General features: G+C 34.5%; 1 protein-coding gene across 16 annotated transcripts in view; it reads right to left on the bottom strand.

Annotated features, from left to right (window-relative positions):
• Window positions 1-17,820, bottom strand: part of NEDD1 (NEDD1 gamma-tubulin ring complex targeting factor) — a 71,624-nt gene that overhangs the window by 28,077 nt on the left and 25,727 nt on the right. For 14 of the 16 annotated variants that reach the window (XR_008538325.2, XR_008538326.2, XR_001708205.3 and 11 more), the window contains 8 exons: window positions 15,600-15,829; window positions 13,993-14,194; window positions 13,413-13,608; window positions 10,298-10,426; window positions 8,211-8,258; window positions 7,103-7,305; window positions 6,063-6,219; window positions 5,009-5,165 (listed from right to left, as the gene is read on the bottom strand). Coding sequence is in view for 7 of the 16 variants with exons in the window: in XM_016924021.3 (XP_016779510.1) it covers window positions 5,009-5,165; window positions 6,063-6,219; window positions 7,103-7,305; window positions 8,211-8,258; window positions 10,298-10,426; window positions 13,413-13,608; window positions 13,993-14,194; window positions 15,600-15,829 (1,322 nt within the window). In the remaining 9 variants the exon portion in view is untranslated. The remainder of the gene's footprint in view (window positions 1-5,008; window positions 5,166-6,062; window positions 6,220-7,102; window positions 7,306-8,210; window positions 8,259-10,297; window positions 10,427-13,412; window positions 13,609-13,992; window positions 14,195-15,599; window positions 15,830-17,820) is intronic. The other 2 variants (XM_016924022.3, XM_063786983.1) reach the window with 1 other exon arrangement.

Here is a 17,820-nt window from a genome sequence, read left to right as displayed (position 1 = left end):
AATAACAAAAGAAACACTCAGTCACCCACCACACCACTTATGAACTAGAACGTTACCAAATCATAGAAGCTTCCTGTGTGTTCCTGTCTGATTCTATCACTTAACTCTTGGGAAAAAGCCCAAGAAAGAAGTCATTACTCTCCTGAATTTTGTTGGACAAAGAAATGCTTTTGCTTTTTTAATACATTGTATAACATATAATCTGTAGTCAATGTTTTCATTGTGCATGTTTTTGAGCATTACAAAAAAGGGTACCATATAGCTTATATTTAAGAAATAATTCAATATTGTTTTGAAGATTCATGTTTTATATATCTGTATATTATTGGTTTGTACTGGTGTATCTATTTTCCTGTTAATATTCTGACTGTTTTCAAGTTTTTACTATTCCAACGTTGTTATAAACAATCATGTATTATCTCCAAACCCACATGTGCCAATGTCCATTGATGATACAACCAACTGTAACTCAAGTGTATACTCAGTTTTACAAAATCATGCAAATTGTTTTCCAAAGGTAGTTATCAATGGATGTCACCAGTATAACAGAGTTCTTCTCGCTCTATACCATCATCAAGACTTAGTATTACCAGATTTTTTATATTTTCCCATTTACTCAGTGTGACACGGTATCTCATTGCATTTTTAGTTCTCTGATTAATTGTGAAGTTGAATATCTTTCCTGTGTTCATATACCATTCCTCTTCCTTGAAATGCTTTTTCATATCTTTTTCTTATTCATTTACAAGCATTCTTTACATAATCTGATCCTTTGCTATTTATATGAGAACTGCAGGTATCTTCTTATCCCTTCACTCTGTGATATCATGTGATAAATAGTTCTTATTAATGTGCTCAAATATACTAATAATGCAGTCAAATTTACCAATGTATTTTTATAGGCAGTGCATTATTTTATTTTTAATGATTTCCTACCATGAAGTTATAAACTTTTATAAAGTCAACTTTTAATCTACATGGAACTGATTTTTCTCAATAGCATGGAATCTATACTTATTTTTTACAGGAAAAAACAAATGTCACAACACAACTTACTGATTATTCCATTTTTTGCACATAAATCTGCAATGCTACCTCTCTATTGTTTCCATATATGCATAGGTTTCTTTCCAGCTTATTTCATTCCTTTGGCCAGTATGTCCTCCCTGTGCCATGCTATATATCTTAATTATACTTTAATAATTAAGTGTATTCATCTGACAAATAAGTCCCCTTCAACCTTATTCTTCTCTGAAATGTCTTAGTTATTCTTAGATTTTTTTCCTTCCATACATATTTTGGAATCACTTCACCATCTTCTTCCAAATCCCAGCTGGGATTTTAATTGGAATTGCATTCAATCTACTGACCTATTTAGGTGAACTAATATCTTTATAATCTCTCCATTTATTTAAATGTTAGTGCTTTTAAACAAAAAAAATTTTTAATGTTTTTCTACAAAAATCTTCACTACCTTTGGTAGATTTATTCCCAAGTAACTTATTGTTTTTCTGTTCTAACTATGAGGGTATTTTTAAAAATTTCCTCTTCTACTTTCAATTATAGTAAAAACTGTATTGAAAACAAACAAAAACACTGTATCAGGGAACCATTGAGGTAGCTAGGACTTGAAGGGCCATGATCTTGCAAACAAAAGACTACTAGGTAAGCTCTTCATTTACCTCTGTTTTTCCTTCTAGAGTATGTGCTGATTCCACAGTGTGGAGAAGAAACCCAGCTGAAGCAGTGGCCTGGAGGTTGAGATAGTCTCGCTGGGTTGGGGAGTATTAAGAGTTTGGGCCTACCAAGGTAGCCAAGGCTGTAAGAGCCAAGGTCTTGAAGAGGGGAGGCCTGCAGAAAACTAAGCCTGAAACTGTGCAATTTCCCCTCAAGACATCTGTTGACTTCTAAGCAATGCTCGCCCTGGGTTAGATGGCAGGAAACCAACCAAAAAACAGGTAACTAAAGAGCAGAGAAAGTATTCTGGAAGTCTAGTGATGCTGGCAAAATAGAGGCTGAAGTTTGGGACCCACCAAGGTAAAAAAGACAGTGAATACTCCAGACATTCAGCTGATGTCCTAGAAAAGACTACACACTAGGAATAAAGGCAAACTGGAAACAAACTAGTGCTAAGAAAACCTGAACCTAGTAACCAAAGGGTCAAAGGGATCTGCTTGCCAAAAGAAACTTAAATCTTCTTAATAGACAACAGAAACAGATGCACAGATTTCCACTTAGGATGTATTAGGTTGGTGCAAAAGTATAATTTCTCAACTCTAACAATGAAAACAAACCTGATAACCTATAAAATCATATTATTTTAAATTCAACCGAGAGCTGAGAATGGAAAGAAATCTAAATGAACTAAAATCCAGAAAATGAGGAGTTCCTCTTAGGAGAAAAGAGACCCATGACTAGGAGAAAAGAGACCCATCTTCATGCCCTTGACAGAGTAAAAAGAACTAGCTGAAATTTTAATAAGATTTTTAAAAGCCAAGTAAACACTGCTTGATAGTTTAGAATTCCAAGGGGTCCCAGCCACAAAGAGAGTCTCAATTTACTCACCAACTTTTTCCCACAAGCCTTCATTCAGCGCTCATGTAAAAAAAGTAGGGACAAGTGTAACAGGAGGGCTGAGGGAGACTCCCTAAGATACAGATGCACAGAGCCTGGTGAAGCCTTAGGGCAGCAGAGAAGAACTGAGAGTAATCCCTCTAAGGCACTCCAGGCTCTCACGGAGAAGATGGCAGCCACGGGAGGATGGCTGAGAAAGAGGACCTCAATACCGTCTCTGTCCTGCCAATGATAGGTGTAGATGAACACCTAGTCTGATGAACACCTAGGCAAATGGCAAAACAAGTGAATTTATGGAAATCCTCTGAGCCACTCTGGGTCTTCACTGCGTCCCAGGCAGAGGCTGCCTATGGTCAAAGGGCAGAAGAGCTGAGAGAAGTCCCTACCCACCACTCCTAGGTGCAGACATGCAGCACAGGGCAGCAAAACCAAGAGGCACTGACTGTACGCCTTCACCAAACATGCTGCAGCAGCTCTGCAGGGCTGGAAGTGGGATAGACACACTTCTCCTGAGGCACAGAAAGCCAGGAACAGGTTAGATAGTGAAAAAACAAGCTCCAGCCACCCCGAAAGCTGGCAGCGGGGCAGAAATGCACGGCGATTTCAGAGTTGCTCCAGCACTCAGATCCCTGGGTCTGCTGAAGGAAAGGCCCTGAGCCCACTGTCCTCAAATCATCTGAAGCCAGTGGTGAACTGACACCCAAATGCTTGTTGAATAAATGGGTAATAAATAGACAGCACCCATTACTCCTGTGCTTAAAAACTCTGATGGCTCTCCATTACCTGTGTGTTAAGACCTTCACAACTGTCCCTCAGGCCTGGTCTCTTACCACGGTGCCTTCTCTCTGCAAACATTCCTAGAATGTATGATCATGTCTCTGCTCAAGCTGTTCCCACACACGTCAGTATAAAATAAAATCTCTTCAGTGTACCTTTCTAAATCTGCCCCCACAGAAGAACTGCTCCTTTTCTGTGATTTCAACATCACTTTGCTCACACTGTATTATAGTCAGCTGTATCCAGACAGTTCTACTATTATGCCATAAATATTTATGCACTCCTGAAAAAAACGTATATTCTTTAACACTGTGTATTAAAAATAACAGAACTTAGGGAAAAAGGATTAGGGCAAAGCACTCAAAAACCTATGCAACTTTGTAACCAGAGCACAACAAAAACAATTAAATCCTAATAAAAATACTAACATAGTTAAAAAGACATAGTAAAAATCTAACAGATAATTATTGAATAATACCCTTACTGTGAAGAAGTGATGGTCACTTAATGGAAGAGGATAGAAGGATTGCGGCTATCAAGTTACAGAGGCAAGAGCAAAATGCCCAAAGATGGGAAATAATCACAAAATAAGTACTTCTAACAGAGCACACAGCCAAGCCAAGAGGAAGTGAATAAAAAGAGATGGATGCTGACAGGGTTTGCTGCATTCAGCTGTGTTCAGGTGTACTTTATTTTGGCTGCTATTACATGAACAAACAAAATTTCCTCATCATATTGTCAACAGTGTTCTATTTTACTGATCCCAAATGAATTAATTCACATTAAGAGAAACACACATGGCAGAACACACTGCACCTAGCCCAACTACATCACAAGGCCTTTGTGGCAGATCATTTGATGTATCCTTAGTATCTGGTACATATACTAGGCAGGGTAAATGCCAAAATTATAATTTTTCTTTAAAAAGTATTTTTCGACATTTAAAAATATATTTTAAAAGTATTTTAAAACATTAAAAGGAAGCATGCACCAACAAAAACTGCACATTTTCTCCAACATTCTTGCTTACGGTAATCCAAATCTGAGCTACAACATTAACTATAGGTTAGAAAGGAAAAAAGGCACCAATGATTTTAATAATTGAAGATAGCTTCCAAAAATATTGAGATGATAAAAGAAAGCAGCATTGTAGAACACATTCTTACAATGTTCACAATTCGAAGGATGAGAAAGACAAGGATAAGTCTGAGAAAGAATTTTTTTTACATTAAGTATTACATTCTGATGCATTCTATTGGAAAATATTCAGAATTGTGCTTTAAAATATCTTTTTCTACTACATTATTGCACACAGCATACCTAATAGATCTATGAACATACTGCAGGTAAGAATCCAATTTAAGCTTACCAGAACTTGTCCACATTTTAATAATAAAAAAAGTTCACAATGGCAGTCTGCCTGCTAGACTGCCCTGCTGAGTTACCTAATAATTGCCCTAGGTAAATGTGCCTTTTCCTGGCTCATAATCAATAAATGCAGTACGAAAAGATCAACAAAACTCATTATGTTTTCTATGGCTTTAGGGTTACCAGAACCTAGACAATAGTAACCAACAACATTATCTATAGTTCTGGTTTTACATCTAAAAAAAAACAAGTAAGGTCTAGATAGAAGGAGTAGTTTCTCAATTACTACCTAAAGTCATCCAACGTTTCCTGTATCATGTTCTGAATAAAACGAATTTGAATGGAAGTCAATGGTGCATTTTGCCGGTTATTTCCAATGCTGTCAGCTATTTTCTCTGAGAGTGAACTGGCAACTCCAGCAGTGACAGAAGATGCTATTTTTGGATCTAAAATAAAGAATGAAGAAAATATTAATAGTCAACTTGGACTGAGAGACATCAAACATTTCTAAATAAGATTTGGCATGTGGAAACTTGAAAAACTGGCAAAGAAGAGTGTTCCTGTGACATTTAGAAAAATTCACTGTCTGGAATACAAATCTTAGAAACTTTCTATAACATTATTTCTAATAGTCATTTATCTATATATATAAACTGCCAGCTGTCTAATGTAATACCACATGACAGAGGGATTAATCTTGAAGAATCTATGAACCATTTCCTCTTATAAAAGATGAATGTGACAAGCTGCACCATAAACTAGATAAACCAAGACTATTAAAAACAAACAGAAGGAAAATAGGAGTAAAGTACTGCTACAGGAAAAGCCTTAGAGTTTAAGCTAATGCAATATATATCCACAGAAAACTTCAAGTAAAATATAGATATTTATATAAGAGTTGATTCTAAACAAAGAGTTGCTTTGTGTAGATAACTCTTAGAGTTAAACCAAATATTCCTTTAAATGTGATGAAGTTTGTATGGGTCTGTAGCACAAACTCTAAGGATAAGACTTAAATATGAAAGAGAAAAAGACATTTTCAGGTAGTTAACCACCCCTTTTCAAAGGGTCCTACATAATAATTCTATCTCTACCATATGAAAGACACATATTACACTGAAAATCTAATTCACACCAAAAGATCAAATCAACATACCTGAATTTAACGATTCATATCCATTTCATTGTCTTTAGTAACACTCACACAACAGAAGTATCCATAAACTTTAAACTCTTTGAACATTTTTAGTCTATGATTACTCTATTTCTCCTTTACAAGTTAAATAATGGGGATGATTTTTCAATCAAACACTTTCAAACATCAGGAAGTTTCATGTACTTACTTGGAGTTGAGGATCCATTGATTGGGGGTTCACATATCAACTGGGCTTCAATTTCATTCTCTGGCTTTTCAAATTTCTCAGAATTTCTTGTTTGGTTAGATGATGGAGAGGTATTTGGATTTCCACTTTCAGCACCAGATGTGACCAACTTTGCTAACTTTATATTTAAAATAAATAATGACTTTAATATACAATTTTTTGTTTTACTCATATTACCCATATAATTTTTGCCTACTTCTCTCTTTTGTCCCAGTATGTAGGTTCATAGAAATGAAGGAAAATAGGAAGAGATATAGAAGAAGAAAAAAAAAATGAGAACTGGAGGCAAAATAAAGTAACACTTACTAATCAAAAACAATCTCAACAATAACATGATGAGGAAAAGCTCATTTACTAAGCACCTGCTGTTAAGTATCATTTAAAATAGAGATAACTGGCAAAACAAAAACAAAAACACCATGCATGTGGTAACTAGTCAATAATATTTGCAAAATAAATCAAAAGATGTTTTTGTACTTCTTACATGGTATCTTTTCAATATCATTCTAAACAATAAATATGAAAATACAGACATATTGTACACCCAACTGGCTTGGCCTTCCTGGTAATTTTTGATCATTTTGAACCCTTACATAAAAAATTAAATTCTATATTATATATATATATTTTAGCAGAAAGTAACAATGATAAATTCCATTCTCAGCACCATCAGTTTGCTCTAATGATTTAACCACCAACGTGATGTTGTATACTGCAATGAAATACACTTTAAAAGGATTCAGGGATAAAGTGTTCTTGCACACTTTATCAAGATATATCAAGTATCTCGTCTTAGAAAAATACTGCAACTTTCCATCTGCTGTAACCTTCAACATATCCAAAGCGAGATTTCAAAGTATTCTGTAGTTATTAAAACCTGACATCAAGACTTATGAATAAGTGCATAGCACTGCTAATAATTAGGATACATACACTGGCAGCCATCCACTTTCTACTGATAAACACATACAGTGAGTTCAGTATCATTTTCAGACAAATACCTGTTTGAAGGAGTCTTTAGATTCCTGTTTTCCCATATATATTTTCTTAGACTCAGCTGTCAGATCACGGTTTTCATTTTCCTCTTTCCCTGGAGATCCCATAAAGACATTAAGAGGACTAGAATGCAATACTGAAGTACTTGAAGTTACTGGATTTTTTCTTGGAGGAAACACTGAGTTCAACTGCGGTAGAAAGTCAAAGCCTGGAAAAGGGAAAAACTGCATGTGCATATGGTGTCCTCCAATCTTGGTCACTGAAGAAAAGCATTTAACATGATAGGCAGATTAACATGGGAGAAGATATGGATCTGCATTCTGAAGACTGGTTTGTTTCTCAGATATACCCCACAATTGATGTGTATTTCTGGGCAAAAGTCTTAAACTTTCTGTGACTATTTCCCGATCTACAAATGTAAATGATGATATCCATCTCCCAGAGTGGTAAGGTTTCAAAGATATTATTTGTGAAAATACTTTGAAAACAGCAAAACACAATGTTTTAGTCAGTATTAGTTCTTGATAACTGAAAATTGTTAATTTGGTATATATCTGTGGTATGTATCTTGGAAGGCAATTTCTGAGATGGCTTCTAATGACCCCTGCCTTTGGCGTGGCTATCCTTGGGTAATCTCCTCCCTTTGAACAAAAGTAATATGAAAAAGTAGTGAGATGTCACTTCCAAGATTAAGGTTATTAACATAATCTTAAGAGAGGGCTTCCATTTTGGATGCCCTCTCGAATTCTCTTGTTCACCGGCTCTGAGGTAAACCAGCTGCCATGTTGTTGGCTGCCCCACATATAAAGAAGCTCATTGGCATGGAACCGATATCTCCAGCCAACAGCCATAGGAATGAGTTTGGAAACAGTTCCCTGCCCAGTTGAGTCTTAAGTTGAATGAAGCTCTGGTTGACATCCTGATTGAAGCAGGAAGATAGACTTGAAGGCAAAGGTACTCAGCCAAGTCATGCTCAGTTCTTAATACACAGAAATTATGAGATGATAAATGTTTGTTTTTTTAAGCCTCAAAGTGTTGGAGAGATTTGTTACACAGCATAGATAATGCAATTCACTTTTCATTTTCACGAGAATACTTCTAAGTAGTTCTTACCATCTCCTTTGCCTAGGGACTCATCACCTCCCTTGTTAACTACAGCATCTATAACAAATTAGAAAATCAAATTTTAAAACTAGTGAAAAAGAAACCATATCAATTTAGGCTTCTTATTCATTCCCCAAAGAGTTCAGAGACTAACAATCTTAAAAAGCTAAATACGAGTGAGGTTAAAGGTAGGAGAGTACTGATTTAAATTTCTCTTTTACATTATTTTAGCTTCATTCACACTTTAGCAGCAAATATGAACAGATAATTCTATAGTACAGTAATTTAATGAGGCAGCAAGGTATAGTGTAACAAGCCCTGGGGTAGGAGGTAGGTTATGGAGAGCTATAATCCAGTTCTGCCTATACCACTTAATAGCTTTGTGACCTTGGACAAGTCTCAAATGCAATTAAGTTTCAGTTTCTGCATCTACAAAATGGGGATAACGTCCAGATAAGCTCACAAAATTGCTTTGAGGATCAATTGAAATAATACAAAAATATTTTGCAAAGCAGAACAAAGTTTTATTAGTGTTTATTTCCATGGTAGAATATGTATAAGATTATTTTAATCCTGTAATATTCATTTGCCAGTCCATAACAAAAATTGTAAAATTCAAATTTAACAGGTTAATTAAAAATGAGCCAAAGTCATTAACGAATTTACCAGAAATTCAAATGGCCAATAAACACACAATTATATCAGGAGAAATATCATCTATGTGCATGTGTGTATATGTACCCAGTAATTGCACAGCATGAACATGCACACTTTTAGAAGTTATTAGCTTCCTTATCGATACTTTGGAACCATAATGAATCTGGAGGGCGTATGACTCAAATGCTAGTAACATTTTTAAACATAGCAAAAGTAATTAAAGAAAAAAGTAATTTATTCATTTGTCTTAAAAACTATTAAAGAGAATTTAATTTATAACTCAAACACTTCCAAAAAGCCCCTTTGTACATTCTTCAATGCAAAAGTTCCTCCAGAGAAGTCTCACTGGCCAAAACTCCCAATTCAGCACTAATCCCAGAAACCTTTCTCAACTCCAGCACTAGTCACTTTTCTCTCCACCTACATCCATCCTCTGTTTACCCTTTACAATGTAGTTTGATGTAGTTCGACTTCTCTTCATCCTGAAAGAAAAGAATCCTTCCTCTTTCAGTTTGACTTAGCAATTTAAATAGAAATTTGCAGGCCAGGGTAAGGCAGAAGATACTCAATAATTCTGTACCACCACGTATGTATTTATTCCTTCTGACTATAAAATTGTAGAAAATTTGGAAAAGAGACAATTTTAAAGTAAAAAATGAAATTGTATAAGATAATGAGTGGATGAAACAACTTCGAGATCCTGCTGTTGACATGGTACACTTATAATAATAAATACACAAATCTTTGTGGGCTTCTCTGAGTATTTTCTGAGATAAATTTGTAGAAATGGAATTACAAGGCCAAAAAGTATGAATATATTAACTCTGTCAAATTACCCTCTAGAAATGTATCCATGTTATTAATATTGCTCTTAGCAATGAGGTAACTCCATTCCACTAAGAAAAACATTATGGATGTTAGTACCAAAAAGACACACCTAAACAATGTACTTAGTTCAGACACTATGAAGAATAACAAATAATGCTTCTATTTATCAAGCTGGCAAAATTTGCTTTTTATTATGCCAACTTTTTTATGGGGTCGTGGGAGGTGTACACCTATACACACACAATTTTTTAAATTAGGAAGACTTTTTTGCATATCAAAACATCTAAAATTTTAGTAACATTAATTTAGAAGTAGATACAAGGGACAGATTGCCTATGAAGGTAAAAACTTCCTTCAAGAAACTTTTGTGGAAATTAAAATGCCAACTTGAGAGCTATTTGCGTAATTCCCATGTGAAAATTACCAGCGTATATTTTACAATGATAACATTTGAAATATCAGGGCAAAGAAAAAGATACCACCCCAGGGATGGAGAAAATTAGCAAACTGATCCGTGAATAGAGTTGGACTGAAGCTATTATTCACATCTTTTAGCCAGAATAAAAATATTAACTACCAGCAAGAGAACAGGATCCTCTGAACAGACTTACCATCTCTGATAGGTGAGAACATGTCACCTAAACTACTTTTCCCAGTATCATCAAAGCTGGAGAAATCCTGATTTTTTCCACTGTCTGTTTCCTTAGATAAAGTGTCTGTGTTTATGCTTCGAGGCAAACCTTATAGGAATTAGATATAAAAATCAATGTTATTACATCTAAATAAATTTTATCATAAGCTAGGTTGTAAAAATTAATGTATCACTCATATTGTTGGTAATATTACAACTATGAGCATAAGGAGAATAAAACAGAATATGACAAGAGCTAAAGTTAATCAGGATTTTCATGGAACAATAAAACAGAATATGACAAGAGCTAAAGTTAACCAGGATTTTCATGGAACAAAAGGTTCCTCAAAAGAAAACAGCTTATTTGTTCATACAGTAATACCTTATTTTAGCCATTTTGTTGGAATTTTTCTAAAATAATTTATATACTTTGCTGCTCTCTTAAAGTACACTGAACACAACTTACTTTTGCTATTGACTGACTCATGATCATCTACTAATGTGATTTTTTTTAGTCTGTAAGGCATATAGAGTGATGCCTAACATACAGCAGGATTCAATTAATGTTACTTTTCTTCCCTGACTTGCAGTGAAGGGGTTTTCTGTCTTTTCTTTCACTAACAGTGGGAGCTTAACATTGCCCTCAGCATTACAGATCTCAAATGACTTCACTAACCTCCACAGTTTCAAAGAGGAAGCAAACCAGAACACCAAACTCATAAAGAATAGTAAGGTAGACAACAATAAAGAGACGGCAGCAGTTTATTTTTTCTGGCAGTGTATAAACACATGGCTTTAGGGTAGGGACCTTTTAAGAGGAGCTCAGCAGGCTCAGAAGCTTCTGTTTCATTACTGGAGTAAGGACAGTTTTAGAGGTTCGAAAATTTTGATTAAAGTCTGCCATCAGGATTGGTAGCACGTTACTGTATTACATTTTAAAAAGTGCTTTATTTGGCATCTCAGGCCCAAATGAAAAACTGAAAAGTGAGATGAAAACAAAGAACAGCCTGCATATCCAAAAATGCCCAAGACTGGCTAATAAAATAAACTTTTCTAATAACACCTGCTATAAAGTTAAAATATTACCAAATCATTTGTACTATTGTTGAAGAGTGTCTATAGCAAGAGTTCAGTTGTTATAAAGAAGAAATTTCCTCTCCTTTTTTCCAGGTCCTTAACATGTTTGAATGCATAACTCAGCCTCTGAAACTTTAGGAAACAGAAGTTTGGTATCATTTGAAAACAGCGCTAAAGTCTTATTCTTTTCTTCTTAAATGGTGATTTCCTTCTAAAACTAAGTACAAAAAACAAGTTTAGAGTTCTTTGAAATAACTAAATCAGGACAACTTCAATAGAAGCAACAGAATTTTTTTCTGAACTTTAATTTTATACAAAGCTTAAAATAATAATAGTGATGATCATGATGACCACAATGATAGTATCAACACCATAGTGTACTGAGTGCCTACCATGTGCCAGGTACTTCCAATACATTTTCTCTGATTTTCACAATAACCCTAACAGTTAAATGTCATCTTAAATGTATACAGGAAAAAAATGAGACCCAGAAAGGTTAAGAAAATTGCCTAAAAGCATCCTGGCCGGAACTGACAGATCTGAGACTGAGTCTACTATTCTCAATGTTTCAGAGGCAAAGAAAAATGTGTGTGTGTGAGAGAGAGAGAGAATGAGAGAGAGAGGAAGAGAAAGAGAATGATGAAGCAAATGTGGCAAAATTTATAAAGTGCATCTGCCAAAGGGTAATGCTCAGGAGTTGTCTGTACTATTCTTAAAACTTTTCTATAAGATGACAATCATTTCAAAATACAATTAATACACAAACATTGTTAATTTTGTGGGGGCAGAGCACTCACTTTGCCAGAAATGTTGGGAATCTACCAAGAGTTATCGTTAATCCATGACCCTGAAAGATCCAAGTCTTTGATTTGCAAATTAATGCTGTCTTTGTTAAACAAGAGCCTTCTTACTATAAAACTAAATGAATAATGGAGAGACTTCAGAGAGTTTACAGTGAATGAGAGAATCTTTATTTTGTTTAATTTTTGAAAATTTTGAAAAAAGATAATTTTCATAATATAGTTAATTCAACATGTTGGCAGACATTACTCAAAGTTATATTTCAAAAATAATTTCTTCCTTAAGTAGATATCAGTTGTCTTTGTCTCCAGGAGTTCCTAAAAAGAACCTAATTATTTTCCTAATATATAATGGCTCTTATATAAGGATGATACAGATATTCACAGGAAATTTATAGTGAATATACTTACTTTAAAATACTACTCCACACTATCAAGATCAACAAATTAAAGTTCTGCTTCTACTTGGAAATAGCAAAATCATGCTAAAAAAAACACCAATAAATATTTTTGCCCAAGTATTTATCCTGAAAAATTTAAAAGACATGGATATATGTATTTCTACTGAGCACAATATTTCAGAAACATACTAGTATACCATGTAGACTTTCTAAAGTATTTGTTGCATGTTGACAGTATAGCATAACTTCTTAAAATAAAAATGAAAAGGTTTTCAGGAATTTACAGAATATTTTCTTTATTGTGAGCAAGAAATATTTTCTACAATAAGTATGAGAAAGCTTATCATATAACACATCAATAAAGTCTAAATGAATCCTGTTTCAGAACTGTTTCACCAATTACATGAGAGAAGAAGAAATCATTAAAAATTGGAACATTCTCATTTATTTTTATTTAACAGTGTCAAAGTTTCATATTTTCTACTGGTTAATCTGAAGACACAATGAAAAGCCATTCAGTCTGTAGTAGTATTAAGGATGAATAATTTCTGAGTTAGCCTCCTTCCATTTTTAAGATAATATTTCTCACAAGAGAAGTTTAGCTAAACAATAAGGGCCTTTTAACATTTTTGAAATTAATAGCCAAAGTTACTATTTTCACTTCTTCAATGATTTTCACTTCTACTAATTTTACCTAAGTACTCAAATAAATTTGAGTTCTAGGTTCTTGAAGAATGTGCTAATTATATGCCAGCCAAAAACAAAAAACAAAAAAAAAAACAAACCAACCCTCCAACAATATATAAGCAACATTTACCTGCTTTTTCTTGAACAGCAACTGTTCCTTTCCCCACAGCTGATGTCATAGGTTGTGGTAGAACTGTGGCAATGGATGTGGCGGGTGCTTCTCTGACAATTCCGGAATTCTGAACTCCTCCACTAGCAGCATTCACATTAACACTTCGTTTGTTCACTGTTGTGGGCTTATTTGAACAGCCTTTATTTAAACTTGACTGAAATGTAATGGAATATTTAAAAGCTCAGGTTACTAATGTTTCATACTATACGTTAATATTTTATAAATTCCCTGTTAGATTAAAAAATATATTTTTTTCCTTGCAAATCTTAAGCTTGCTGGCAGACCTGAGTTTCCCTCTAAATCAAAATGTCTTTTAAAATACTTTTAAAAAGAGAGATATATAAGAAGAAAAAAAAAAGAAAAAAGTTTTAAAACTAAATATCAAATGGCTTTGTACTAAAATTATTATACATTACATGTAAAATCATTATGTAATTATGAAACAAAACTATACTGTTTAATTGACCACATATAATTTCCATATTCTGAGTTAGATTTATTTAATAAAATAAAAAATGCTGAAAAGAAAATGTCTCACCTTAGTAAGAACAGTGGAGTACTGAAATGCTATACACTGCACAGATGTCTTGTGAGCACTGATGGTCTTAACTGGTGATTTCAACATTCTTAAATCATATTGATATATTTTCCCCCGGGAAGATCCAATAGCCAAAGTGGCTCCATCAGGCATGAAATCTACCGCAGTTAGAGGAGTGTCAGCCACTAAAGTTTTCACTAGCCTTTGGAAAGGAGAACAAAGTATGTGTAGAAATGTTAGTGTGTACAGGTATATTAGCTTATATAAGTAACTATATACCAAAACCAGAGTTATTAACACTTCCAACTGGTCAAAGAGCACACATATCCCAAATATTTCTTTAAAGCATAATTTCAGAATTTGACTTAGAGACATTTCTAATAAAATGGCATATAGAGAACCGCTAAACATTCCATCTTACTTTTCTATTCACTTCCAATAGGTACATCCCGCATCTTATAGAAGCAGCACCTATTTCTTTAATTATTACTCTGACAGTGAATGTAGCAGAACTGCCTATTACGCCACAAACAGGGGCTCTGGCCTCAGGGTTGAGGAGGGCCTAAGTATCCACTTTCCATTTATTGACCTGCTTAGGCCTCACGAGGACTATGACCTTTCACAGGGGAGCAGCTGTTACTTTGTTCTTAGTTGTACAGTCTTGGCCAAAAAGCTAAGAGGAACACAGTTCACATGCTTGATCCTTAGGAAGCTAATAAAGAAATACGGATGGTGATCTGCTGAAGCTGAGCTCTTTACTGGTGTGTCTAGTAGAAAAGAAGAATGGCTTACTGGGCTCTCAGTAAATTGTTCCATAAAAGAAGACAGCAAATAAGTCCTAACAGTAAAAATTCTAGTATCATAATAAAGGCTGACAGTGGGACCTTCCCTTGTAGGAACATTCATACTCCACATGATCTACAGACAGTGGTAAACATCTTGAATACAACTGTATCACTCTTGCATTCTTTTGTTTTTGTTTTTGTTTTTTAGCTAACTAAGCATACCTAAATTTAACAAGAAGAGGGTACAGTGGGCCCAAATGCTTAGAAGATTATGTACACCAGTACATAATCAGTATTTCTCAAGTGGGTGCTCCCAGGTTGTCCCTGGTTACTACCAGGGGACATCTGACAATGTCTGGACACAATTTAGGCCATTGGTATTTAGTAAGCAGAGGCCAGGGATGCTGATGAATATCCTACAATACCCAGGACAGCCCCTCACAACAAAGAATTACCCAGCCCAAAATGTCAATCGTTTCTAAACCTTCCTCTAGATAATTAATCAGTTTTAAAGCAAATTAATCATTTGGGTTAAAAACATATGCATTTTATCATATTGTGGAAAAGATGCTAAAATTAAAATGTGAAATCATTAAGATGTCATCTCTCTATGTTCATGTTTCAGAAGTACTCTAAATACTACCTGCAACCCATCTATTTTTTTCTGCATGAGAAGAAAATTCTTTCTTACTAGATTCATCAACTGTACAAACTTTAGGACCCCTGGACATTAATCAGAGGTCTATATAAATCACAAATATGCCTGTTAATGGAATAATAGCTATTTGCTACTAAATTAAGAAATAAGAATGTCACACTTACTTCTTACTTGAAGTGTCATAGAGGATGATTCTTTTATCCAAGCCTATGGTTACAAAGAGCAATTCATTGACAGGAGAAAAACAGATGCCTGACGCTGGAGCTTTGTGTACACTGTCAAAGTTATGGTATGGACTCTGACTATTTACATCCCAGAGAGTTACTATTCCATTATCCGAAACACTGCCCAGTAGTGATTTCTTAAACAAGGAGTACTTCAAGTGCCGAACAGACTATAAAAATGAAAGAATAAATTTTATGTAATTATAAGCATTCATAAGGACATTTGATATAAGCCATATAAATTATGGCCAACCACACTATTCACATGGGGTTTAGGATTTCTCTGACGTGTAAGAGTGACAGGTTTCAGCCAGACGTGGTGGCTCACGCCTGTAATCCCAGCACTTTGGGAGGCCGAGGCAGATGGATCATCTGAGGTCAGGCATTCAAGACCAGCCTGGCCAACCTAGTGAAACCCCATCTTTATTAAAAATACAAAAATTAGCTGGGCATGGTGGCAGGCGCCTGTAATTACAGCTACTTGGGAGGCTGAGGCAAGAGAACCACTTGAACCTAGGAGGCGGAGGCTGTAGTGAGCCAAGATCACACTATTGTACTCCAGCCTGGGCAACAGAGTGAGACTCTGTCTTAAAAACAAAACAAAACAAAACAAAAAAACCCAACTCTGTCTTAAAAAAAGAAAAAGAAAAGAAAAGAAAAGAAAGGGTAACAAATTCCAATCATGACAACCACGGTGTCATTCAGTGGACCATAAGATGACATACCAATACCTGAAACATACCAATCAATAGCCTATTAATATTTGTCATTTTATTATCTTGGAGTATAGCTACCTCAATCTTCTCCTTTCAGAGGAAAAATATAATACATTGAGATTATCTACATTAATTCATCAGGGTTAGAACATCCACCATATATAAAAGGCCTAGTCACAGTCAAATCAACAAGTATAAGGGAATACTGGGAGAAAAAAAAAAAGCAATAATATTTTGTATTTGTTTTCTATATTTTAGATATTTTGATACATTTGTTTGAATCTGAGCATCTGATGCACTGACAATTCAACACCTGAAGCATAATTTAAAAAAAAATTAAACCACAAAGGAAAAACTGGCAACACTCTAGACTGGGGATGGACTATATCCATTGTTTCAAAACCATTAGCCTGAGGGCAATGCTGGCCTTTCTCTAAACACAAATCCCTGCAGGTAGTGGAGATATTCTCTCTTCCTAGTTTCCATGGACCAGAATAAACAAAGATTTAGTTTGAATAAACTGATCTTAGATTAAAACTAACTGAATTTTATCTACTTTTCTTTTTTACTAAAATGTTATTGTCAAACTTGTATTAATGTTGTCATTTACTAGGCGGAGAATTAAGTACTTTACATTTAAGCTAATTTTTCCCTATGAATTTATATTCTACTTAATTCTAAAATGTCTCAAATAATATATATTAGCTCTCAACAACAAAAAAAAATGTCTAGGAAATACAGAAACCAAATGCTAAGAAAAAAAAACAAAAAGGAGTTATTAGTCACCTGGCACCTAAGTTAAGACAATTAATATGTTAACCCATTAAATTTGCCCATTTTCATATGGCCAAGGTACAAAGAGAAAATGTTGGTTTATATAATTTTTATTTTTGTTGGGAAAAAGTATATCCACTTGAATAGTCAAATCTTTTCTCTGGTCCATATTCAAGAAAAAATAAACTACATGAATGTTAACTATATAAAAGACACAGACCTACTTAGTGCATTATGTTAATGATTACAGAGTCATACACAACATATCAAAATATAAGGCAAAATATGTTTTCTGAAAAGATTTCTACAGCACTTTAGGAGTTCATATAGTTATGGTCCTTCACATGATCTAAATTTAGACTAAATACACAAGTAGAATTTTTAAAAACACCATAAAAATCACAGACCTGGTAGATTCTCGAAGTTCATAAAGTTTAACCTCTTAGCAACAGCAGGAATTTTCCTACAACATCCTTAAAACATGGTTATCCAGAATCTGTTTGCATGTATCAAGCAACAAGGAGCTTACCACTGTCTATAACACAACTTGATAACCAGTTAAAAATGTATTCTTGATCAAGACAAAACCTAAATTCTGTATCTTACTTCAAGTTCTTGGGACCTACATGGCAGCCTATTTAAAAAAAAAAAAAAAAAGGCTAAAGATAATG

Source organism: Pan troglodytes, chromosome 10 (genome assembly GCF_028858775.2).
Source record: "Pan troglodytes isolate AG18354 chromosome 10, NHGRI_mPanTro3-v2.0_pri, whole genome shotgun sequence".
Classification (NCBI taxonomy): domain Eukaryota; kingdom Metazoa; phylum Chordata; class Mammalia; order Primates; family Hominidae; genus Pan; species Pan troglodytes.
The sequence above is the reverse complement of the archived record's forward strand: the minus strand, read 5'-3'. Positions and strand labels throughout refer to the sequence as shown.